We start from the raw sequence: 26,564 nt of genomic DNA, 5'->3' as shown, positions 1-26,564 counted from the left end.
TCTCCAATGAACATTCCTCTACATGGAGTAGAAACTTCTTAAGGAAATTAAATGCACATGCCACAGTCACTTGGATTTATCTATGTTTCACAGTACCATGTGGAGGAGGGGGAAATACAGGCAACTATGTCAAAAAATAAATAAATAAAATTTCAAGGAAAAAGAAATAACATCCCTATGTTTTTGGTCAATAGTACTCTTTTATTTCAACCTCTTACCCAAACTTTTTTTTAAGGGTAAAAAAAATGCAGATCAGTGCTAGGAAAAATAAATAAATAAAAAAGATGGGGGGAGAGAAGGAGAGAGGGAGGGAGGGAGGGAGGGGGAGAGAGAGAGAGAGAGAGAGAGATCAGATATTCCTCATATCAGGAAGTAACAGCTGGTAGTACTCACGGAAGAAGCTCTCTTTTTTTAATATAAACTCTCAGTGTACACATCACATCTTTAAGAAAATGAAATCCTTTAGCTGTGGGCCCCGCAGTGAGAATTGCTACCATTGCTGTTATCAGGGCTTTCAAGCTTTAACTCTGAATCAAAGGCAACAATTAATAAAGTCACCCCCGCCAGGAACGGAATGGGGAGAAAGCTAAATATTTGAAACTGGGTGAACAAATGTCAGGGTGTTTTTAAATAAAACCCTTTCACAGTTATCACAGCGAGCAGGCCTGATATCCCTGTCTAATTCAATTTCAGTCTGTGCCCCATGGGAGATGGTGAGGGAAAGGTTGCCACGCTGTCTTTGGCTAGACAGGTTCTCTTCTCTTTCAGGGAGCAAGAATCAGAGAGAGGTGGGTGGGGGGGAGGATTAAAAAACACCAGAATATGAATTGTATTCAGCTGGAACCTTCCAGAAGGTAGACAAGGCATGGGGAATTTTGAAATGTTTACTTGCTATGAATCCACCTGGAAAATGGAGTTGGAAAAGGAGAAAGGGATTTCTCCAGGGCATCTGGGTGCCACACCAGAGTCTCAGGCTGCTGGGCAGAGCCTTTAATGACCAAACATTAAGACATGGGGACTGAATACGACATAGAGGCCTCCTGAGACTCCGACAATGAACCTTCTCACTTCCTATTACCAAGGAGCTGGGAAAGCTGAGTCTTCAGGAAGCAGGGATGCGCCATGGAAGACACAGAGATTTGGGGGGCATGTGGAACCGGGAGGCAGAGCTGGGCCCAGATGGGCATTGGCACCGCTCTGCTCCTGAGTACCCTCACTGGGCCTCGGTGGTCTGATCTGAAAAACAAGCCAGTTATGCCAGGTCATCTCCCAGGTCCCTTCCAGGTCTGGAACCTCTCTTCTTGGGAGTCACGTCTCTGTCCCAAACAGGTCATTCGACCACAGACGAAAACAATAACAAGAACAAGCATTTATCAAGGTTTGCCAAGTCCCTTATGGGGGTTACCTCATCCGATCCTCTCAACAATCCTGGGAGGTAGGTGCCATTATTATCCCCACTTTATAGAGGAGGAAACTGAGGCAGACAGAGGTTAAGTGACTTGCCCAGGGTCACACAGCTAGTAAGCTTCTGAGGTGTGATTTGAACTCAGGTATTTTTGACTCCAAATCTGTCCCTGTATCCACTGTACTTCTCTGGAACCTAATTTCCTCATCCATAAAATGAAGAAACAGGACTCCATGATGCCCGTAATCCTAACAATGAGAGCTCTTCCAGAGGGGAATGGACTGCCTTGGGAGATGGCCAGCTCTGCTGCTTTAGAGGTCTTCAAGCAAAGATGAAAAAGGATGGCTTGTTGCGTGTTCTGGGGCAGGCAGGGCTCCTGGGCTGGCCTGGCGCTGTCTGGTCCCTGACAACTGGGATGTCCCTAAGAGGAGCCTTCGAGGTCTGGGCCTATGCCTCTCCCCACCACCACCCTTCTACGCCTGGTACTGCAGAAGTCAAGCCAAAGAGACATAGAGCCCGCCTTCTGAGAGCTTATATTCTTTTTTTTTTTTTAAAGCAATTGGGGTTAAGTAACTTGCTCAAGGTTACACGGCCAGTTATTTCTGGATGTGGTGCTAAGATCTGAGCCCGGATTCGATCCCAGGTCATCCTGATTCTGGGGCCGATGATCTTACTCGCTGAGCCATCTGGCCGCCCCTAAGCAATTAGGGTTAAGTAACTTGCTCAAGGTTACACGGCCAGGTGTTTCTGGGTGGGTGCTAAGTGTCTGAGCCCGCATTTGATCCCCAAGTCATCCCGACAGTGAGGCTGGTGCTCTTACTCACTGTGCTACCTGGCTGCCCTGAGAGTTTATATTCTGACAGATAACTATGGTGTGTGTGGAGAGAAGGGAGAGAGGTGGGAGAGACTGAGGCACAGAGAGAATGAGAGGGGGGGATGGGGAGGAGGAGCAGAAGCAGGAAGTCAGCCGAGAATCTGAGACGTGGGCCATCTACGGTTCTGTGACCTGCCCCATCTGTGCAGCACAATGACTGGGCACAGTCATGGCAGTGGTGTGGTCATTATATAGAGGGGCCAGAAGACATGGCTGAGTCGGTGTGTCCCACCTCCCACCCATGGCACCTCTCTAGGACAGCCAGCCTCAGACAGGGGCTGGGTCCATCCCTGCCGGAGGAGAGAGGCTTCCTCCCCGACCCCAGGCAAGCCCCTGATGACAAGGTGCTCCCTAGGCTCCTTTCCCTGTACAATGAGTCGGTGAAGGCAAGAACGTGTCATCTTCCCAAGAGTAGCAAGATGAGGAGAGCGTGGGGCTCAGGGCAGTGCCAGGCAGGAAGCAGAATCAGGGTCTGAGGGCACACCACCCCTCCAACAACAGAAGGCATGACGGGCCCGTGGCACAAAGAGCTGAGCTCGACCCAACAGCTATGGGCATGTCACAAAATCCCTCTTGGCTGCTCTGAACTGTGTGAATCTAATTCTGCAAACATTCATTAAGTGCCCACTGCATACACAGGGCACAGAATGCTGGGGACACCAAAACAAAAGCAGGTAGAAAGAAATCCCCTGCCAAGACCATATTTCTACATCCTCTATTATCAGGAACAGACCCTAAGAGTGTTATTCACAGATGCTGAGAGAAGCAATCATCTGTGATTAAAAAAACAAAACCAAAAATGTCCAACAATAGAGGAGTGGTGAAATCGTCAGGATGCACTCCTGTAATCAAATGTTATGATGCAATGCCAATAATGCCAGGTAAGAAAAGGAGAGGGGGCAGCAGAGCGGGTGGGTGACGTATGAGCAGCAAGGCATTGGCTGGGAATGCATGCACAGAGAATGTAGAGGAAGACCCGTGGAGAGTAACTCCAGAACGCGGAATTTTATGCATCTAAATTAAATCACCTACATGCAAATAGTCACAAAACAAGCTTACCTGATTGTAGCAATGTTTACTATGAAGTTTATCATAATCGTTAAAAATAAAGACAGTTATATCTCTAACTGATCCATCTTGGAATGAGCTGTAGACAATCTGAAGGACATTGAAAGAAAAGGAATTCCCAGTCACACAGCTAGCCAAAGGTGAAGCTGACAGAAGGCTGGCAAATTGGGAAAGGGTGAGGGAGCTGGGGTTTTTAGCCCAGAGAAGGTGACAAGAAGAGAAAGGACAACCTAATAACAGTTTCCAAACACAGAACTTGAAGGATGATCTTATGGACGGAGATGATGCACAAGGATTCTGCACGTAAAATTGTGCCTGTTTCCAGGGCTCTATGGGGCTTATATAGGAAGCAAAGGACGAGCTTCTGCCCTGGAGAGGATTCTAATTCAAAAGGAGAGAAAAGGCAGACCAGGAAGCAGCAATGCCTACGTCTGCCCACATCACTACAGATACAATAACAAGGTTTGTACAAACACACGGGCACGCTGATTCTGAGAAAGTGCACAAGATGGGGAGGGTTTAGCGATGAACCAAGACTAGGCTGTGCTCACCAGGAGAGGATTCGCTGCAAAGGGTCCTGCTGAACTGAAAAGGATACAGTTCGTCTCTCTTTGACCATCTCTACCTACAAGGCTGTGGACTCGGCCACCATGACTGTCCCCAGAATGAGCCTGCCACCTGGCCCCCTTCTCCCAGTGGGAAGGCCCTTCCCAGCCATCCCTCTCGGGGTTGGGCCCAAGCTGGCCAGGCTGCTTTCCCCTCCCAGCTGTGCCTCTGTCTGACTCTGACCCTAGATAGTGGGCACCTTCCTCTTCCCGCTGTCCAGTGTGGCCTTCCACTGTGAGAACATAATCTCCTTAAGGACAGGGGCTGGTCTTTCTTCCTTCTTGTATTTTTATCCCCAGCACTTGGTACCGTTCCTGGTTCACTTTGCTACCTGCCTATCTGTAGAATGGATAAAATAATGCTATAAAATAGGTTAGCCAAAAGGCCTGAAAACAAAAGGGGGAGCCTTCTGGATGCTAGGAATCCAGGGCAAGTGAGCAGAAAAAGTGGGGTTACTTGGTAGCACCAGGGAGGGCTGCTCCTCTCATCCCTCCTTCGTTCTTCACTCACGCCCACCTTCTCCACCTTTCCCAGCCAAGAATAGCATCATTCCTCCTTCCATCTGCTAAGCCATCTTCCTCTCTTCCTTAAAAACACCGCTTAACTATTAATGCCTTTATTAAGTACTCCCAAATTAACCGCACCTGGCTCCCATGACGACTCCAGCAGTACCAGAAGCATCTGTGTATAGCTAAAATTTGCTATGCATGGTACAGACATATGGTGAGGCTTTTTTTTATCCTTTTAAATTTTTATTTGTCCTCTCCCCCTTATTAAATTCTTTGAAGGCATTTATGTTGTCTACTCTTCTTTTAGCTCCCCACAATTAAATCCATAAACAAATATTTCCTAAGCACCTACGGGTCCAACATTGTACATATATGGAGCATATTAAGTGGGAAATACCCCAGATGACATGTTCTTAGCGTACAGTCCCACTGAGAAACAAAAAAGCCTGACGTAGAGAAGGCGATCAGAAGTCAGAACAGAATACTAGTGCCACGGTTCTGTCATTTTCGTTGCCATCTCACCAATTTTGAGAAGAACCAAGAAAATACTGAAAGGCAGCAGATCCTGCGGGGTAGGGAATGTTGGTTCACTGAGCTTTTTTGGGGGCCAAGCCAACACTTCAGCTCCCTAGCCCAGACTTGCTAATCTACGGTGTAGTCAAGTCCTCATCTGAAGACTTTTCTACATGGCACAGTGCAACAGAATCATTTGCTATTCTTCAGTACGTGGACCCTTCAAATAGGAAGGGACCTCCTGGCCAGAGATCTAGCCAGGGTAAGCCCTGAGTCGGCCTTGTTAACTGACTAGCTCACATAATGAAGAGTTGGCTTCTGAGGAGGGAAGGAGCACTGGGCAGCAGTCCAAGAAGGGAAGAGAGCCTGGAAATGACTTCTGACCACAGCATTTCGGAGGGACTGAAAGGGATGGAGGCTTGGGGAGGGAAAATCAACAAGAAAGAGAGAGTGAGCAAACGTCAGCTGTGGTCCAAGATGACCTCTCATCTGGAGCACCACCTTTCCAGAAAGGCAGGCTGCAATTAACTAAGTCATTAATCCAAGTTACTTACTTGTCCGGCAGCTATATGTCCAGGCCACCAGGCAATTGCCGGTTCCCTCATCCCACCTTCAAAGGTGGTTTGTTTCCCACACAGGAAGGGCCCATTACTGCCACCTGCAAGAAAGGAGAATTCAAAAGTCTCTGGCTCAGAGGATCCAGACCAGTGGTTTCCTCTGTTCCTCACTCTTCCTTGCCCTGCCCACACAGAATCGATGGCTAAGTCTCACTGGGTCTACCTCTTCAATACCTCTTGTATTGTATTGTACTCAATAACTCCCCTTTCTCTCCATCCACATGATCCTTGCCCTGGCTCAGTGCAGAGGCAAAGAGAAGGCCAAGGACAGAGCCTTGGTGGTGGTAGGGCCACTGTGGACCATGAATGTACAGTTAGGGCTAATCACTTTTTCTCCGGAATATTGCAGCTGACTTCTATAGTCTCTGTGTATCTCTCTACTCCAGGCCATCCTTTGCTGCCAAAGTAATTTTCCTAAAGCACAGGTCTGACCATATAACTTCCCATTCAATCAACTCCACTGGCTCCCAACTCACTCCAGGATCAATATAATCTCATCTTTATTTCATCCTTTTAAAATGCCTATTTTCAGTTAAGCTTTATAATGTACATAATTATTAGTACCATAGTATGTCAATATAACTTGTAAATCAATCTACACTTTATTGTAGATAAATGCTCAATAGTTCTACTGAAAAGGCTATGAGATCAAAAGAGGCTGAGGATGTCTCCATCTTAAGACCACCCCACCTCCCTACTCCTCCCCACACCAAAAACAAATTAATAAATGAACTAATAAAGTTTAGGAGGCCAAAACTGGGCTTCTAGGTGGACAAATCCATGACTTCCAGGTTTGGGTTCTCTAAGATACAGTCAACATTTGTTGGGGGAAGCGGGATAATCAACCTGTCTCTCAAATCACTTATATTCTGAGAAAGGGGCTAGGACAAACGTCAGCATGAGTTGAGAAAACATCAAAAGGAACAGTGAATAGAAAGGCCATCTATAGACTTTACTGAGGGAACATTCACCTAATTCCCATTATTCTACAATCAGGGGAACCCCTTGACTCAAAAGAAGTTTCAGGAAAAAGGCAAGAAGAGCGACTTTACCTAGAAGGTGTAGTCCTCAGGGATGCTCTAAAGCCCCCCTCCAGCTTCTGAAGTTCATGGTGGATGAATGAGTCTCCCAAGGGACAGCAGAGGTTGAAAATATAATAAGTTTAAAAAAAAGGTTCTTGATAATCTTGGAAATGAAAGGCCTATAGAGGGTCCTTGAGATATATTTGAATTTTAGCAGTGGGAAGTAGGGACCTCTAAACTCTGAGGTTAATGTCACCCTAGGAAGCAAACCCTAGTATCATGACCATGGGTCTGGCCCAAGGTGGTTTTTAGTATGGACTTTAGGGCACACCATACAGAAATTAAGTATCTAAGCCAATAATCTTATTGATAGGTATAAAGTCATGGGAAGAGTTAACATAAGACCACTTACCTTGACTGGGGGCGGAAATAAGGGCAGCTCCATTATCCGATGTAAAAAACACAAATGTTTCCTCTTGGATACTCAGGTCCTGAAGCAGCTTCAGTATTTTCCCAATGCTATCATCAATTTCTCGAACAGCATCTCCATATCTACCGGAAAAGGGGAAGTGCAAACTCTGAGAACTCAGGGCAAACACTAGTTCAGCAACTAAAATCACATTAAATACTAAAACCCTGTGTCTTTTTTTGTTTTGTTTTTTACCCTATGTCTTCAATGAAATAGATTGGCCAATGTCATCAACATTTTTTTTTTTAAAGAAGGGGGGGAAAAAAACAAAGATGCATTAAGTTCAAGGTCACACAGCTAACCAGAGTTGAAGCCAAAACTATTGCTAATCTTCCAACAGACACAGATGAGAAATCCTACAGCAATTTTCTGGCATTATAAAAATAATACCCATCAAATGACTTACCGCCCTCTCTGACTGGTACCCAAGAAAGATTTTGAAGCATACACAGGTGCATGGGTGGCATCAATGGCCCAATAGAGAAAAAAGGGCTGTTCTTGGGCCTGTTGCTTCTTAATAAAATCCACTGCTTCCTGCAAATGAAAATTAAATCTTTCCCTGCTACTGGAGCCAAGCGCCCCAAAGTGACTGCAGGAACTGAACAGTCCACCCCACACTCAGCTCTCCAATACCTTTAAGTAGATCTGAGTTAGATTGGCCTCTCCTGTCTTGAGATTAATGGGAAAATCTTCATAGAATCTGAAAATAATGCAAAATAAGAAAAGCCAGCAGACCCAGGATGGGAGACCTTCTCTCCTTCCTGAGTTTTAAGCAAAATTAAGCAAAAGGAAGGAAACATATAACTTGTGAATCATATCAAAAAGGATGGGGAGATAGGGCTGTAAATGCAATAATAATTTAAACACTGGGTAGGATGATTTGTACTGTTAGGAGATCCAAAAGCACTGATCAGGTTCATTTCCCTGACCCTGCCTTAGGTGATGCAGGTTAGTTAGTATGTCGGGCAAAGTGAACAGCCCACTCCACTGGTGAGAATGATTCCCTACACAGGCTGTGGGCACCCGCTGCCAACTGATCGGACCGACTCTTTCTAGGCTCTGGCTTCCCATCATCTCAGACTGGGCTTTACTGCTCTGTGTGGTCTATGGAAAGAGACCCTGACAATCCCCTTGTTGCTTCTGATAATATGTAAGCTAAATGTGTTCCAGACTGAATGTTACTTCATTGACCCACATTAGAAGGAAATACAGATCACTGCAGAACCTTCAGGCCAGACCCAAATGAGCTGGATGGGCAGCAGGACCCAAGCCCACAGGGACATGGGCCACTTTAACAGTTTAGCAAGAATAACTGAGCTTAAAACTCCAACCACAAGCTGTTTCCTGGGAAAAGGTGAGAAGGAAAGTAAAGAGAACGATTTATACAGAGGGAGGGGATGAGGAGGAAAACCCCCATTACCTGCCAACCATCTGCCAATTCCTGTAAAGAGGAATGTTGGGCCTGGTCTTGTTGTCATAAGGTCCAAAATGGCAGTTGGGGGATCCAAACCACTCATCAAATCCGTGCTTCAAGGGGTGAAACTGGGGCCTGTGACCCAAATGCCTAGAAAGAGAAACCCAAACACATGACGCCTCCCCCAAATACTGTGTAATAATAATTTTTAAAGGGTTAAAAATCTGGCAACTGGCAACCCCGTGGACTTCAAAATCAGTCACTTCCATGGCCTTAACCCCTCAAATGCTAACCCCACCTGCCTTAACTTCCTTCTCACCCAAAACCCAGGGCACAAGAAGACAAAATCTAAACTATGAATTTCCCTCAACTTGAGGGTTTTCCCTGTAGGTCTGCTAATATTAATAGCTTCAACAGACATTTATATGGCACTTTGGGAAGAAACCGTTTTCCCCGATCAGGTTAGTTGGAGCTCCAATGATCTCTTCTTTCCATTCTGGACAGTCACTATTCAAAGAGAACCCCAAAAGGTCACGACGGCTTTAAGCAGGCACATTAAGCTTCTGTGCCGGAGGTTTATCATGTATACTGTATGACTCCACGTAACAGACTGGAACGGCTCCAGGATCTGCTAACTATGTACTTATAATTTCCCCCAAAGCCCTGTATTATTTATGTAGATTTGAGTGATTAGAAGATAAAACGGGCAAAGTGCCCACTTTGGTGATAACTGTGAAATCTGTTCCAAAGAACGAAGATCATCTGCTTGGAGTCAAGAGAGAGAGGGGGGATTTCCAGTTTGCAAACCCCCAGCACACATTGGAGGCGTCAATCTAAGCTGTGGAGAACTTCCTGCCAGGCTCTGTGCCTCTCAAGTTTTGTCAAGCTTTCTTCTTCCCTTTGGGGAGCAGCTAATCCTTCTGGCTCCTCCAGCCAGGAGAGAGAGCCCAGAGAGCAGGGGCAGCAGGGATTCCACCTGGGCTGGCCCTAGCCCCCTGCCGGCTCTCCCCAGCTTGTGGACCCCCCTTCTGGCCTGGAGATCTCCACCAGCACCCCAACTTCGAAGGAGATCCAGGACAGCACCCCAGAGGGCAGATTCTTCAGGAGACTGTTAAGAGAATCTTCAGTAATAGTGCTATCAACAGCTGCCATTTACGTAGCCTGGTGAAGCCGGTAGAATAACATACTCTCACTGGCACTCCACAGTGCGCAGTCATGCAGGTACTAAAGCTATCATTACCCTCGTTTTACAGACGAGGAAACAGAGGCTCAGGAGAGTTAAGAGACCTGTCCATAGTTACGAAGACAGGGAATACCAGAGGGAGGACTGGAATCCAGGCCTTTTAGGCTCAGGTCCAGCACTCTGAACTAACCACCCCAAGTCGCTTCTCAAGAGGCACTCCTGGAGTTTCTGGAGGGCCAACAGCCTTGCCCTCAATATTAGAAGACTTCAGAGAGTGCACGGGACCCTCTTCTCGGGCCGCAGCAGCCCACTGCACGCACTCAGGCACACGCACGCGCACACACACACTCTTTCTCACTCTTCTCTGGGCCTGTACAGAATCCTGCACGTGGTGGGCGCCAAACACGGGTGGAATTACGGAGTGGATGTGTGAGTCTGGTTCACGGGGTCAGGGTTGGGAGCTCTCCACTCAGAGGGACACTCACTACCTTCTTCCCAAGTCTCCTACACTGAACTCAGCACAGCCACGTCTCAATTAAGTACTGTGTGCATGATCTTCATTCATTTAATGCACTGATTTAGGTGGAGACTTGCAAACTGGGGCTACTCTGGGTGATGAGTCAGGACAGCCAGTGACCATGGAGCTCCATCTTTGGGACCGTAAGGAAGCCGCTTCACTTTCCTGGGCAACAGCTTCTCCAACTCCAAGCCGATGGGGCGTTCTGAGATGCTGCAGACTGTTTCTTGAGGACTCTGGAGCTGTCTTCTCAACCTTGGCATTCTGTATTCATCGGGGAGAAGAATTCACCTCCCTCCATCTCAGTCCAACTTCCTCCCCGCAGATCTATTACTTGCTCTGTGTTTTCTCCTCTTGGACCCAGGGCTCCAAAGTCATGTTCTTCCTATACAATCCAATCTATTAATTTCTGGGCTGGGTGGGGGGTCATTTTGGTTCACACACAACTCATTAGGATACATTCTGGCTGAGAATTAAAGCAAACAACTTTTCCTGAATGGAATTACAGAATTAAGATGCTACTTGTTAGCAAACTACCAACTTCTCTTCCTCCTAAAATGATGATGATGGTGATAAGATACTTCTGTAAAACCTTTAAATGCTTTTACATTTTTATCTGAGCATCAAACAACTTTGTGAGGCAGGCAGCTGTGATGGGTATTACTAACCCTTTTTTACAGAACAGAAAATCAGAAAAAGAGGGCCTGACTGTTGCCCCCTGTCAGGTGGTGTATCTTAGCAAACAGAGTATTGGGCTGGGAGTCAGAAAGACCTGTAGGTAGTTAGCTAGTTAGCTGTGTGATGCTGGGCAAGCCGTTTACTCACTCTTGGCCTCAGTTTCTTCATTTGTAAAAGGGGGACCTCAGTATCCAAATGCCAGCTAGAGGTGTCAAACTCTGGGCCACAGCCAAACCCCATGTAATTGGAAAATGTTTAACACAATAAGCCGAACTCCCAGATAGTGTTAATTTGTGGCTTTAAAAGTCAAGGGGCCAGAAGGGATGCCTCTATTTGCCCCACAGAATAAGGGGGCTGGACCAGAAGATCTCCAAGGCCCCTCCGGGCTTAATGCTGTGACTCACCCAGGGGCTGTGACTGAGGTGGGGTGCCCTGCTCAGCACCTGCCGGTCCCTTCTGCTGTCTTGTCTCTTCATGTCTGTTCAATCACGCTTTTTTGGGCCTACTTTTTGCATAGACCCTGTATTTGTGGGAGAGGGCACCCTAGACCTCCTAAGGTCTCCTGACACAAGATCTTTCAGAATCCAGGCCCTAGGCCTTGGGGAAATTCATCCATTTATTTTTGAGCTCCTGCCTAAGAACACACACCAGTTGGCTAGGCACCAGACCATTCCACCATCTGCCTACCTCTCTATTTTGTGCCCCCTTCCCTGACCCCTTTCCCCAGTCACCAGTCCCTAGAGGCCCTGCCTCCTTCTATTCGAATGTAGAGTCCCTAAGGGTGAGGGAGTCTCTCTTCTTTTTCTCTTTTCATATTTGTGAAAGAAAGAAGTATTTCCTATTTCTCTTTTAATATGTTCATATTTTGTCTCCCCAGCACTTAAAACAGAGCCTGAAAAATAAACGTTCAATTCTTTCTTTTTTTTTCTCATTCACTCTATCCCCCCTATGACGCTGAGTGGTTCCTGTGCACAAAAACACAAGGTACCTGTTTTCAAAGAAGCTGGTCCCCAATCTCCCTCTGTCGAGGATTTCGCCGGGCTAGTATTTCTTCCTGCTACTTACTAACAATTTGTGAAAAGACTAGATGTGGTTTTGGGCCTGTCTTCTCCCCGTCCAGTTTTGGCGTTGGCACATCTGAATGAACTAATTGTAATGATCCCAGAATCACATGTGTTTCATTACAGACCTGCTCATTCAGCGCGATGACACACCGGAGAGCTGGGGCCACCCTGCTGCCCGAACTGTTCATGATTAGATCAGTCATTCTTCTGGGTGCCAACCAATTCCTCGCTCCAGTTTTGGCATTTTTCTCAGCTTGCTATTTACCCAGCTTTTCTCCACTCTCTCTACTACAAGGATCAGCCTGGAAGCCTAACGGGGCTTTATTCCATCAGACAAAGTCCTTCCAAAGTCCCCACTGGGTTTTCCCTTGCCTCCACTCACTGACTAAACCAGTAATCATTTTAGAGCTCATCAGCCTGGCATGGGCAGCTTCCCCGTTCTGCTGAAGGATCAAGAAATGGGGGTTTTTCCCAGTCATTAGGTAGCCTCCTGACAACCAGAATTTTCCAAAGATGGTAACTTCTGATGGCCTTTATTCATATTAATCACCATCACCAAACATCTGGTGAGCACCTGCTCTATGCAAGGGTACTGCGCTCAACAACAGAGCAGATGTTAGGTAGTACCAGACAGTCCATTCCCTCTCAGACCTTCCAGTCTAGATGAGGGGAAAAGACAAAAACTAAGGAGATAAATAACAATGCAAGGCAGGACAGAGAAATTCCAACAGACGGTACAGGCAATGAATGGAAGCGATCATTAGAAAAGGGCAGCAGCTAAGTCTGGAGCTGGGCCTTCAGGCGACAGCTGGGGGAGGTGGGAGAGGGAGCAGGCAGGTAGCAAGGAAGGACGGAGATCACCACAAATCCTGGAAAACTCTAAATCCTCAAGCCTTCTTACTCTGACTTCTATGGGTATTCTTCGACCATCTCAACAGGACTCTAAGGCTAAGGGTCAAATAATCAGATCCTTAGGATGATTGCTCAGGTACTTCAGGATTATGGGATATTGCCATGAGGCCATGGGGCCAGGGATATTGTTGAGTTATTGTAAGAGTCTCTGGCCCCCAAGATCAATGCAATGGCCAACCATGAGACCAGAGGATCCAAAGGGCCCAGGATGAAGTAGGCTACCCACCTGAGAAGTGAGAGAAGGGATAGACTGAACATGCAGAAACAGCCTTTTGGATATGACCAGTGCAGGCATTCTCCTTAACCTCACATATTTGTTCTTTTCTTTATGTATTCTTCCTTCCTTTCTCTCTCTCTCTCTCTCGGCAACTGGGGTTAAGTGACTTGCCCAGGGTCACACAGCTAGTAAGTGTCAAGTATCGGAAGCCAGGTTTGAACTCAGGCCCTCCTGACTCCAGGGCCATTGTTCTATCCACTACGACACCTAGCTGCCCCCAATTTATTTAATTATTTTTAAATGTGGAATATCATAACATAAATACCCATTTACAAAAATAATCTACCAATTCCTACTCCTAACCACACCCACAAAAGCAAAAATGTTTTTCAGACCCAAAATAATCCTTTGATACATATATTCCTAGTCTGTCACAACAAATTCTCACACTGGCTGTGTCTGAAAACGTGTACCTCTTTCTGCATCTCAAGTCCCCCATCTCTCCAGTCAGGTGAGCACGTTTACTCCTCATTCTTCTGGACCTGTGATCTGTCATGATCAGAATGAGTTCCACCATCTTTCAGAGTTGTTTTTTTCCCTATCATTATAATTATAATTTCACAAACTGTCCTCCTGACCCGCTCACTCCATCTGGCACCAGTTCAGAGGCCTCCTTGTTTTCTCAGAAACTGTCTACTTCATCTTTTCTTAGGGCACGAGAATATTCCGTTCCATTCCCATACCCCAGTGTACAGGAATGAATGGCCCCTTGGTTTCCAAGTTCTGGCTAGAGCCAAAGAGCTGTTTAAAGGGTCTGCAGGTCCTTGCAGATGGAGCCTTTTCGTCTTTGATTTCTTTGAGGCACAGACAGGACTAGCTGCAGCATCACTAGGCTGAACGGTACACACATTGTAGTAACTCTAGGAACAAATAGACACATTTGTTACATTGGTTTTTCTTTTTCTTTTTTTCAATGGGGGAACAGAGTGTAGGAGGGAGAGAAAATATAATTTTCCGATTGAAAGAAGAGTCCTTGTCCAAGGCTCTGAACCTGTAGATCACTGGCTGGAGCGTTTCTCTCTTTTCCACGGGAGCCTGGACTGCAGTCAAGAGGCTGCTCTGAACACAGCTCACACCTCAGGGGAGACTGAGGAGGAGAGGTGGTCACAAAATGCCAACTTTGGCCTGGCCGTGTATCTGCCTCCTGGTAGGGCACAGAAGGGAGCTCATAGATCAAGAGTGACAATGCCTTTAGTCTTCCTTTGCTGTCATCCACCAATAACTGTAAACACCACATCATCCTCAGAGGGCATGATGACATCCCTTATGGACAGTAACACAATTCTTTGAATGAGGCCGAGGCAGGAAGGGGCTGAATGGAGGCAGAGAAATGAGAAGGGGCCAGACAGGAAGGCAGAGCTGGGCTTTGGTGCTACCTTGAAGCCAGCAGCTCCCATAGCACTCTGACAGGCCTCAGAGGTGTCCCACTAAAGTCTTCACAGTGAGAAGGCCACCCCCCTCTCGTGAACAGTCTGCTCCCGCTCACAGTGATCAGTTCAAAGGCTCATCTCCACTACTAGGTCTAAGCTCTTGGTGGCCTGGAGGTGACTCTGGTCTCCCTCTACCCAGACAAATCCAGTACCAGCTCTGGTACCTTCTACTGAGCTGAAGTGGTTCTGGGGACAGGTCTGGGGACAGGCTGAATGACTAGTGTCTGAGGAGCAGCTGAGCTCCTCCCCATCAACATCACTGCAACCACAGGAATTCAGAAGACCGTCTACTAGGACAAAGAAGGCTACTGCCTTTGTGGAGGAAGTATTCACAACAATGACACCATTGCAGAACCTCAAAGTTTTAACAAAAGCATGCACTTATATAAACGACAGCATATTTGCAGCAGGGGCCCCTGAGAGAGAGACAGAAGGCAACATGGGCCAGACCAGGCCAACCACCCCCACCACCTTAACCACCAATTCCTTTCAGGCCCTGATGTGGCAACCCAGGACCCTAAGACCAGGAGCCCTGGAGAAGTCCTTGCCCATCCTCCTGGAAGCATCTGGGGAGGGGCAGCCTGGCAGCTGCTCCTTTAGGGTCTGCAGACACTGAAAACCCGGAGAAAAAGCTTGTCACCAAAGTCCCCCACACCATCAAATCCTTCGATGTCAGAAATGGATTTGATTTTTATCAGTGGAAAAGAGATGGGGCAAAAAGCTTCGGCATCTGTCGCCCTGCCCCCTAAGGACCATGGTGCCCTTCCATCCATGCTGTAGCTAAAGCCTTTCATGTGCATTAGGATGTGAGCACCTCGAGAGCAGAGATTTTCTGTACTATTGGCATGCCTGGAGCTCTGCATACAGATGCGCTTAATAAACACTTCATTCCCTCATCTAGACCAGAATAGTTACTGCGCTGTTACTATTCTAAATCACAATGTAATTTTTTGGTCCTAGGACACTGGATTTGTTCTGTTACCAAGTCTTGTGACCTCTACTCAAAACAGTCCCCTCCCCCCCAAAGCATTTACATATCAGATTTTATCTGGGTTAGAATATAAAGTTTTTCCATTTCCAACTGAACAAATTTTCCTTGTTAGGAAATTTTAGTAATGATTGCTTAGAAAATGTCTGTCTTGGGCCATAAGGTACATACCAAAAAATGGGGAGCGGGGGGGAGGAACTCAAGCCAAACTTACCACTTGCCAACAATCTTATTGACATAGCCTGCTTTCTTCAGCAGCTCAGGAAGGAGGAACTCCGAATCTTGGATTCCTCCGACTATTTCCTGAGGTGTGTAAGCTGGGGAGAACAAAATGGCTTTGTATTCTTATTTGCACCAACAGGGAAGTCACAAAATCATATGGTCCTTCAGAAATGTTCTTTTCATTGAAAATGAATCTGAAAACTGGGCTCTTAAGACACCCCATTCAAGCAACAGGCGCAAGGCACAGCTCCCCAACAGAACAATGAGGGTGTTGGAGGCCTCCTCCAAGCAAATGCCACAAAGACTGGGCTGGAAGCAGGGTGCTGCCCAAGTGCCCCTCTGGCCCTTGCTGCTGCTGGCCCCCTCCTGGGCTTCCAGGGCTAACTAGCTGCAAGCACTGCCCTGCGCTTCTTCCCCCTCCCTAACCACTCCCAGGCCTCCCAGGATCACCTTCCTCCGACCACTCCCAACAGCGGGTGGGCCTTCTCGACATTCGGGTCTTGGCCCTCTGCTGTTCTCCCTCCGAGATCTCCCCTTCATTCACAGATGACCCTCAGTGGTTGAACAGGGCCATTAGTGTCCTTTCTATAGCTAGTGTGTGTGTCTGTGTTTGTCTCCTGAAGCTTCTCCAAACCCTTTCATGTTACCTTGCCCCCACTAGCAGAAAGGATCAACACTGCTGACAGTCAACAAATCTCCTTCTGCTAAAACTTTTTCCTCTAATTTCAAAGGAAACAAACTTTTTAAAAACGTGTCTTAATTCCGTCCCCTTAAGCTCTGCCTCCTGCCACTGAATCTGGCTTCTCCTAAGCAGGAGTCTTCACTGCTCCTACAATCCATCCTCTGCTTTCCCACCTGAGCCCTAAGGAGCTCTCAGGTCCCATCCTGAAGGCCTCCAGTGCCCTCCTACCCTGCCCTTGCTGGCATACTGCTGTCTCCAAGCACCAGCTCCAACACTCCATCTTGGAGGCAGCCTCTGCCCCCTCTGAGCTCCCACAGCACTTGGTCTACACCTCTCTCATGCACATTTTATTTCATATTATAGCTATCTGTGTGCATGCCCCACTTCTCCTACTAGGTTCTTTGAGAAGGAGCCCCATTTCATTCCCCTCTATATTCCCCTAAGAGCCTGGCAGCCATCAGTACCTCACCAGAGACATTCTGTATGAATGCCTAGGGATCAAGCCCACCCCTGGGGCACTGAGCAGAAAAGAATGAATCCCAAGTATGGTATGGAATCAGGACCCAGGCAGCAGAAAAGATGCGTGTAAGAAGCAAGCCAAAAAATATTGTTTAGGGACAGAGTCGTTGGCACACGTCAGATCCCACCTCATCCTGCCATGGCAGATTTCATGCTACATTGGCAAAGACATCACCTGGCCTGAGGAGCAGGAAGGGCAGCGCATGCCAGTGCAAAGATGAGGCAGGGGTTAGTTCTTGGTCTGTTTGGGGGTGTGTGTGCTCTTTTTAGCGGTACAAGTTGGCAATGTAGCATCTATCTTAATTTCCCCAAAATGCGTATTCAGCCAGAAAAATCATATGGATAAATAACAGCTTAGTGGGAGCCCTCTTTCCTCCTCACCCCCACAGCCCTTTCTGAAAAGACAGCCAAATCCATCTTTTGGTCAATCTTCCTAATATTTTCTATGAAACTACTTGGCAAAGGAAACTGAGGGCCAGAATGGACTTCTGAAGGGTAAGGGAAGGACAAAAATCCATACCATTTCGGGCATGCCCATTGGTTGTATAGAATCCATTGCGTATGGGAAGGCGGCCTGTAAGTAGTGCAGCTCTCGCTAAAGAGAAATAAAGACAGAAAGACAACAAGAAATGGTTTAATGGCATGAATTATATGGAGCTACATTTTGCATGACTACACATGTATAACTTATGTCAAGCTGCCTTCTCACTGGGGGGGAGAGAGGGAGGAAATTTGGAACTCAAAATTTTGAAAAATGAAACGTTAAACATTTTTTACATGTAATTGGAAAAAAATAAAATACCAGGGAAAAAAGATTGGCACATTCAGATTGGAGTAAAGTAATTGACAGTGCAAAAAAAAAAAAAAAAGGAAAGGGCTTCATGGGACCAGATAATTTAAAAATGGATATGAAATGATTAATGCAGAAATGTTTTGCACAACTTCATGCGTGTAATGGGTATTGTATTTCTTACTTTCTCAATGGGTGGAAGAGGGTATGGAGAGAGGGAGAGAATTTGGAATTGAAAATAAAAATAAACTTCTCAAAAAAGATTTAAAAAATAAAATGTTCATGAAGGCAGGATTCCCCAACAAGATGATGGAGATCTATTGTGAGATCCTGAATGGCTATTGCTCAGGCAGTGAAAGCCAGCATCCCTCCCTCTCCAAGGCTTATGGGATCCTGAGGTGGCCCTCAAAGCTACCCTTCCAACCCTCCTAAGTCAGGCATATTTCCCACTTTCCTCTTTTCTTCAGTAATCACACTTTCTGTGAGGAATACAAAGTAATTTCTTATCAGGAAAAGATGAGAGACTTATGCTCTCAATACCCTCTTAATAGGACTGATGATAATGATAAATATCAACTGATGTTTCTCTAAGTGGTTTACATTTTATATACATCACCTCACTTGCTCCTCACAACAACTCAGTGCAGTAGCTACCCTGGGTATCATTATCACCACTTTATAGATGAGAAAGTAGGCTCAGAATTTAAGTGACTTGGTCACACAGCTATTAAACGTGTCAGGGGTGGGGTCTGAACTCAGATCTTTCCTGACTGCAAGTCTGGGTGCTCTTTCTACCAGACCACACCCCACTTCCAGACTACAGTCCCTGTAAACACAGGAATGCTGGTTTTCAGCACCATGTTGGGACGTGGTGGTTACTCGAACACTCCTGAACACCCTGGAAGCCCCAGGGACCAGAAAGAAAGGGAAGGCTCGAGGTCTGAGAAACCCAGGACTGCCGCAGCAGTCACTCACTGTCAGTCGAGGACAAGCACACACCTAGGAGCTCCCCACTGCGACCCTGGAGTCTCAGGCTCAAGTTTACTTACACGGAGAGCACAGGGGGTTGGCGGTGTAGAAGCTGGGGAAAAGCATCCCTTCGGCAGCCATTCGGTCCAGGTTAGGGGTCTCTTTAGAAGGTTCTCCAAACACACCCAGGTCGCCCCAGCCCATCTGCAGGAGGGAAGAAACAAGAGGCCAGATGAACACCTCTGTTCTCCTGCGCAGACCACAATTTTACTAGCTCCATGCGCAGTCCTCAAACATGCAGTTCAGAAGCGCTTGGCTTTCTGCAACGGGTGAGAGTGCCAACCTCTCACTTTTCTCATCCCTCACGTTCTAATTTCAGAAATGTTCCACCTCAATTTCTGATCGATCGTCCACCGGCCGTGGCCCATTCTCGGTCTCTGACACATCCGATTTGTAAAAAAAAAACGCTTTGCAATGCACAGTGAGCTATTTAAAATTTTTTTTTTTGTAATGCAAAGCCCTCTCCTACGACTTTTTTTTTAACACAAATATGGATCTTCTTAAAATGAAGTCAAAATACTACAGAGTGCCCACTCACAGAACTTGGTCAACAGTGTATATACCTCATGGTCTAAGAGAAGGAAGGAGAATCTGATCAGATCATTCCACAAGGGGGGGAACCTGAGATTCAGAAGACTCAGGCTCACCTTCTGGTTCTCTAGAGAACCTGCCACATTTCTCTGTTTAGCCCTGGCTATTCCGCTTCCTGCTATAGGATATCTGGAACAATATTTGCCCCTACAAGCATATTTTCAGAATTATATGCTCCATGTAAAGTATTAAGGAAAATGTCACATAAACATAAAGTATTATAACTGTTATTGTTTAACTTATTATTTCACAAATGTCCCTACAAGATAGTCTCAGGATTGTATACTACCTATAAAGTATTAAGGAAAATGTCATGTGAGGTATTATTGTTACTATCATTTTAACAATATTCCTATTAAAGCCCTAGAAAGGAAACAGGAAAAATCGTAGAGTCTGGCTAAATGTTAGGGGCTCTTTGCTACCCCGGTTTGTCCAGCCCATCAATTTTTCAACCCCTTCTCCCAACCCAGAAGAAAAAAAGACCCACTAAGTCATTTCCCCTCTCTTTAGTGCTCCTCCTAAAGTGAAAAAAAGAAGTTTATGCACAGAAAATGACTTGGGGGGGGGAGGGAGAAGGCAGTAGATGGCTTGGAAAAGTTGTAATTCACACTAACAAGAGCACAGATTGGTTTAAATGCTACTATAATACAAAGATACATTTGTATATATATATATGTGTGTGTGTGTATTGTTGACCAAATTCTATCAGTGAGCACTCTGTAATATTATGACTTCATTTTAAAAAAATTCGTATTTGCGTAAAAAAGAGAACTACAGAAGAAGGATTTGCATTTCAAAAAGATTTTTTAAAAATAGCTTGCTGTATGTAGCAGATGTGGAGATACAAGGAAGGGCTAGACAGTCCTGCCCTCACAGAGCTTATAGTCAAACAGCATCTAAATGCGTATTCAAGTTTTACAAAATAGTGAGGTGTTTTTCTCCCTCAGACCAGGTTTGAATGTATACAGTCAGTGGCTGGGAAGAAAAAGTCCCCTCTGCTCTTTGAGAAGATTGCCCAGAGTGGCCACCCTGGCATCACCCTTGGTACATTTTCTGCCTCTGGGATGACAAGTCTCCCTGCCTTCCTTCGCAGACACAGGACCCTACTTCTTTTATGAGGGATCTCAGTGAAAATTCACACAGGTCTTGCAGCTACAGAACCGTACACCAAAGGAAAAGGCCATCAGGGGAAGACACTCAGAAAGAGGAAATAAGTCATTCTAAATGAGTAAGAAAGAGAAGTGGAAGAAAAGCCACCATGAGCAGGCAGACCTTGACAAATATTTTAAAATGTGTGTTTTAAAACTAGGGAGCAGGAAAACTTAACCAGGAAGGTCACTGACTCAGAATCTCTACAGGGTGTCAAAGAAGACACTATTTTGAGGCTGACATTATCCAGAAGGGAAAAATAATCCGCCCAGGGCTGGCCAAAAGCTTTCCCCTCTGGCTGCTTCCACATCTCAGATTCTTTTTGAACCCAATAACCAATAAAATTCACTGAGATACTAAAGGACTAGTTCTGTCAAATTTTCATACTCTATGAGAAAAATCAAACGAGTTCAGACTCTACATGAATATATGTAAGGATACATATAAAAGTGTATGTGTACATTTTTATTTCCTACATACATATTTTTATTTATCTGGTATCTTTTCAAAGCTTTATTTCTATATCATATCTTCCTCAACTTTTTTGAGTTTTCTGTTTTGGGGAAACTGTTAAGTAGGACAGTGACCTGAAACATTCCTGGGGATCCTCATATAGCTACAGAAACCTTTGGGGCATGGGTCTGGAGATGGGCTGGCAGACAAAGAGGCATTTCCTCTTATGTTCCAGGGCAGCAGTCTCTCAACCTCTAAACCTTCTGGCTCACACAATGTTATCAAAAAACTGTTTTTGAGCATGCACCCCAATATGGGTATGTTTACTTATTTGTAGATTATATACACAGACCATTGTACTAATTAGGTACACCATACAATTGATTTTAAAAACCAAACATTAAAAAGGATGAGATAAGGATGAACGTTTGATCTAAGAAGCAGTAGAAAACGACTGGCATTTACTGAGAAGGATCATGACTGGATCTGGGCTTAGCTAAATTACTCGAAGCAGCTGGGTGGCTCAGGGGAGAGCTCTGGGCCTGGAGTCAGGAAGACCTCAGCTCAAAAATGGTCTCAGACACTTTCCAACTGTGTGACTGGGGACAAGTCACTTAACCACTTACTCCACTGGAGAAGTAAATGGCAAACCACTCCAGTGTCTTAGCTGAGAAAACTTCACGACAGTGTTGGAGTGCTATGGTCCACGGGGTATGAATGAACAACAAAAGACGCAGGGGAACTGTGTGGTGAACAGGGGAGATGGGAGTTACCAAGCTGGAAGACAACTGCAGTAATCCAAATGAGAGGCGACAAGGGCCTGAACCAGTGTGCTGGCTGTGTGAAGAGAGAAGGGAGCAGAAGAAGACCCTCACCCCTAACAAAGAAGGGGGATGCAGCGGGGCTCTTGCTCATTGACCACTGTCCCCAGAATACAGCTGGACTCAGCGGAGAGGGCTGGGGAAGGTGGGAACATGCACAGGAGTGGGAGGGAGGAGGTGGAGAGTTAGGGTGGAATATGGGCTGGAGACCAGCCCTGCCACTGGGATCTGAGGGAGTGTGGCATGTGAGCCACCTTCCAAGGTGTAGGCTCCCCCAACCCCCACTCTGGCCACTACTCTTCTCCAGTCTCCATCATTTTGAATCTCAAACAGACCTTTCCTGGTCGTTCAGCGCCCAGAGTGCCAGATGAAATCAATGAAGACTGTCTGCCACCCTTTAAGTAGGTAAAGTAAGGAGAAAAAAGCCACAGTGAAAGTAAATACAGGGAAAGATGAGTTTTTCCCAATGTAATTAAACTAAAGGATAATATCACAGTTTTATGCCAAAGCTTTGATAGGATTATGACCACCTCTCCAGCCTGGTGTTTGAGACTTGCTGGTTCAGATTTAATCTAGCCTTGGGGCCAGGCTAAAAGAGTTAAGTAATTCAGGGTTGGAAATAACTGGAAAACTTGGGCCCAGGGTGGGATGCTGATCCACCTGCTCCTGCTCTAGTCACACTGAAAGGAGCTCTCTGGGGAGCTGAGGCAGCCCCTGGCCCAAGGCCCCAGGTGACTCACCCGGGGACCCACGCTGGGGAGCAGCCCGCCTCATCTTATGATACGTCTCTGCCTTGATTTCCTCCTTGCCCTTTCTTCTTTCTCCTATGCTGCCCCTGCCCAGAAGGCAGCAGGCTATCACAGACCTATGGCTGAAAGAGACCTCAAGGGCCAACCATCTCGTCCAACGCCCTCTTTTAACAGAGGCCAGCCAGGGGAAGATCCTTGCTTAGTCCCACAAGCAATCAACATGGCAAAGCTAGGATGTGAACCCAGGCTCTCAGACTCCAAATCTGGCCCGCACTCTGTTCATCGCTCTGCCAGGGCTAAGGAGAAAGAGGGGGGAAAGGAGGATTCAGGCCCCCAACTCTAACGCTAACTTGTACAGCATAACTTCAGCTTTAATGAGCCTCAGTTTCCTCATACGTAAAATGAGAAAATGGACTTGAGATACTACAAATGCAACAGACGTTCATGAAGCACTTCATGTGTATATTGTGCTAGGCACTAGGGATACAGCACCTTACACTCTATGGGGCGGACAGCTAAGGGCAATGCACACAACTGTGTATGCTACCGTGTTTAACACTACACTTCCTCCCAGGTTTCAAATCTAGGACGCCATCCCTCTAAGATCATATTCCTGTCCTTGCACGGAGTGGAGGTGTACTGAACAAGAGACCTGCCCCTCAGTACCAGCGTATAAGTCCATAGAGGCAGATGGCTGGTTTGCCTCAGTTTCCTCAACTGTCAAATGTAGATAATACCTATGTCAAAGTGTTGTTGAGGATCAAATGATATAATACTGGCAAAAGTCCTTAGCACAGTGCTTGGCACATTGGGGGTACCACATACACACTTATTCCCCTTTCCTTTCCCCCTTTCTCTGGAACTCAGTTTTCTCTTCCTCACTGCAGAAATAAAAGGGCTGAATGAAATGATCTCCAGCTTTAAAACCTGTCCTCCATGGACAAGCTCTTTAATTCTCTGAGTCTCAGTTTATTAATCTGTCGAATGGGGATAATAATACAGCACATACTTCACTACACTACAGTGAGGAAAAGGACTTTGTAAACCTCCATTCTTTCACCCAAACAACAACTATTTATTAAGGGCTTAAAGAAGGAACAGTATGGTGCAAGGTACTCTGGGAGAGCCTGGATATGCTGCTAGCCCTCAGAAAGCTTAGTGCTAACACCGATAAATAAATTCAAACAGACTGGTGAATAGAGGGGGTTAGACAATCTGACAACTTTAAATCTATGATTCTATAACATATGTTACAGAAATACAACAGAGAGGCTATTTGTGATGTCCAAGGACGACCAGGGCTCTCTCCTCTCTGCAACGTGTTGAGCTATCATAGGTTCAATGATTATGTCTAAGCAGGTAACCCCCAAATTGCTATCTCTCACCCAAATTTCTCTCTCCTTAATTTTAGACTTGTAGCTGCCAGTTGGATGTTTTCACCTTGATGTCCCGTATGTAGGTCAATATCTCAAAAAGAACCCCAATCTTGGGGTTACTTTCTGCCTTCCTGACTGGCAATCTTGGGGTTATCCACACCTCTCTCTTTCCCCCACCTACCAACTCCAATCAGATGCCATCTTGTTGTGGCAGGAGAAATTGAAATACATTACATCTGTCTTCTCCTTACTTTCTTACATAACCCACTGCCCTTCTTACCAGATCTTATCTCTTTGCCTCTAATCTCTCCTTTTTCCCATTCATTCTCCAGATTTCTCCTAAAACACAGATCTGGTACTGTCACTGCCTCCCCTCTCACACATTTTCCGTCATTTCTATTCCTCAACTTGGCATTTGGAGCCCTATCCAATCTAGCTCCCATTCACCTTTCCAATCCCTCCTTAGTGGACGACTGACCTGTTCTTGGCACACAGCGGCCCATTTCCTTTGTACAAGCAATCCCTCGTGTCTGGAATCTACTCACTCACTGTTCAGGGGCCCTCTCCTACAAGAGGTCTTTTCAGATCTCACCCCCTGGCGACACAATTTCCCTCCTGCAATTACCTTTTATATTACTGAACTGTGTACATACATACTCCTTGCTCCAGAACGATGGAAGCTGGAGACCAGAGAAAGGTTGGATTTTGTCTTTTTATCACCAAAGCTGAGCACCAGTGGGGAGTGCTTCAAAGTGTTTAACTGCAATTGAGGCTCTGTTAGGAGTAATGAGGAAGGATTTGGAAGGATTTGGAATTAGCCGACCCCCTTATCTAACAGTGGGAAAGGGGCTCTGAACACGTTTCCATGACTGGTACAGCAGAAAAAAGGCCTGTATCACAGGCAGGAGAAAGGGGTTCTAGCACCAATTCCTTCCACTCAATGAGGGCTGAGTGCCTCCTCACTGAAATGAGGGGACTGTACTTGGCCTCTAAATCCTACAACTTCAACAGTTTCATAAGCATCTAAGCATTGAGGGTACAAAGAAATGGCAAAATTCGGTCCCTGACCTCAGGGGAGCTCATAGACTAAGCAGGGAGACAACATGCAAACAAGATATGGACACGAGACATCAGCCATGATCTGAGGGAAGGGACCGGGAAGGGTTCTCGGTAGAGGTGAAAGTTTAGCCGAGGCTCATTCTTTCCTCCCTTCCTCCTCTCCACCCCCCCCCCCCCCCATCTCCTGTCTTCTTTCTTCCCAGTCCATCCCTCTCTCCCCTCCCCCCCAGGGGGTGTATTTGATTTGGGCTAGAACACAAGGTATGTGTGGGGGAAAGTATTCAAGGCTTGGGGCTTGCAGGGACTTCAGAGACCATCTAGCCCATTTCACAGATTGAGAAACCGAGGCCTGCGCGGGTCCAGCAAACTTCAAAAGATCTCCTAGATAGAGCGGGGTCTGGATCTGAACCCAGGACCTCCCCAAGGCACCACGCTGCGCATTATTTTTGTGGAGAAGGCACTTGGAGCAGACGTCTCAGTTGAGAAGACCCAGGTTCAAGTCCTGCCTGGCTGGGTGACCCCGGGCCATTCTGTAGGTCTCTGGGCTGCGAGACGCAGCCCTGCACCGGTGGAGGGTGTTTCCTCCCCCAGGAGTTCCCGATACCAGTCAGGGGTGGAGGGTTCTGGGAGGGGGCGCACGGGTGGAGGAGGGGGGGTTTGGGGTGGACAGGAACTACTACTTCCCGTCTCAGTCTTCCTCCCGCCTGGTTCCTGGTCACTCTCTGCGGACCCAGGACCCCTGACCCCGACTCACGTCGTCCATTAGGAGGAACACGATGTTGGGGGGTCGGGGGGCGGCCTTTGCCCCCAGTGGAGCCCGGACAAGAAGCAGGATCACGCAGAGTAACATGGCAACCGTCGCCATGGCAACCGCCGACGCCAGAGCAGCGCCCAGTCCGGCGCCGTAGCGGGCTGGGGGCCGAGAAGTCCCGGGGCAGCGCGGGCGGAGGCGGGAGGAGGGGTAGCTGAGCGAGAGCGAGGCTGGAGGCGCGCGCTTGCGCACCTTGTAGGACTCCCGGTCTTAAAATCCGCCGGGCGGCCCCGGGACTTCTCGGCCCCCAGCCCGCTACGACGGCTCTAGGCAGGCACGTGACGGGGCAGGGAAGTGGGAGGGCGATCACGTGACAGGACTCTTCCCTTCCCTACCAAGATGGCGGTGTGTATCGCGGTGATCGCCAAAGAGGTGAGTGCTGCGGGATGTCGGGGCCTGGGGCCTCCGGGAGGGGGCGGGGGCAGCTTGGCCTTCTGCTCCGCCTAAGCGCTACGGAGTAGCCAGGCCCTCCCCACGGACGGACGGAGGTGGGCCCCCGAGCTCGGCCCTTCCCGCCCCGCCCCGCTCCCCCCTGTAGCGCTTCCCGGCCCCGCCCTAGAGCCATCAGAAACTGGCTGGGGACAGCCCAGCCTCCCCCCACCCTCCTCCCGTCCAGGTCACCAGCTCTCGGGGGCTGGGCCTGGACCTCCCGGGGGAGGACACTCTCCCCCTATAGGCAGGTGGGCGCTTTCTCTGCAGCAATACCGAGCCCTGAAGGTTAAAGTCGCGACATTCCTGACAGCCGATCTAGATGGAGGCGTCCCAGG

At 47.1% G+C, this 26,564-nt stretch overlaps 2 protein-coding genes across 6 annotated transcripts in view; one reads left to right on the top strand and one right to left on the bottom strand.

Moving 5' to 3' along the window:
- The window catches only part of GALNS (galactosamine (N-acetyl)-6-sulfatase), a 69,608-nt gene extending 43,600 nt beyond the window's left edge, over positions 1-26,008 (bottom strand). For all 4 annotated transcript variants that reach the window (XM_069085554.1, XM_069085557.1, XM_069085553.1 and 1 more), the window contains exons 1-9: positions 25,741-26,008; positions 18,809-18,932; positions 17,490-17,564; positions 15,761-15,863; positions 8,504-8,647; positions 7,717-7,783; positions 7,490-7,617; positions 7,027-7,166; positions 5,530-5,633 (exon numbers count right to left, since the gene is read on the bottom strand). In XM_069085554.1, coding sequence (XP_068941655.1) covers positions 5,530-5,633; positions 7,027-7,166; positions 7,490-7,617; positions 7,717-7,783; positions 8,504-8,647; positions 15,761-15,863; positions 17,490-17,564; positions 18,809-18,932; positions 25,741-25,851 — 996 coding nt within the window. In that variant the 5' untranslated portion in view covers positions 25,852-26,008. The remainder of the gene's footprint in view (positions 1-5,529; positions 5,634-7,026; positions 7,167-7,489; positions 7,618-7,716; positions 7,784-8,503; positions 8,648-15,760; positions 15,864-17,489; positions 17,565-18,808; positions 18,933-25,740) is intronic.
- Positions 1-26,564, top strand: part of TRAPPC2L (trafficking protein particle complex subunit 2L) — a 423,767-nt gene that overhangs the window by 390,713 nt on the left and 6,490 nt on the right. For both annotated transcript variants that reach the window (XM_069085566.1, XM_069085567.1), the window contains exon 2: positions 26,114-26,169. In XM_069085566.1, coding sequence (XP_068941667.1) covers positions 26,114-26,169 — 56 coding nt within the window. The remainder of the gene's footprint in view (positions 1-26,113; positions 26,170-26,564) is intronic.

Source organism: Petaurus breviceps, unplaced genomic scaffold, assembly GCF_028583685.1.
Source record: "Petaurus breviceps papuanus isolate PSGF00001 unplaced genomic scaffold, PetGlider_PUasm1.0 176, whole genome shotgun sequence".
Taxonomy (NCBI): domain Eukaryota; kingdom Metazoa; phylum Chordata; class Mammalia; order Diprotodontia; family Petauridae; genus Petaurus; species Petaurus breviceps.
This window is presented reverse-complemented; position numbering and strand designations above follow the sequence as displayed.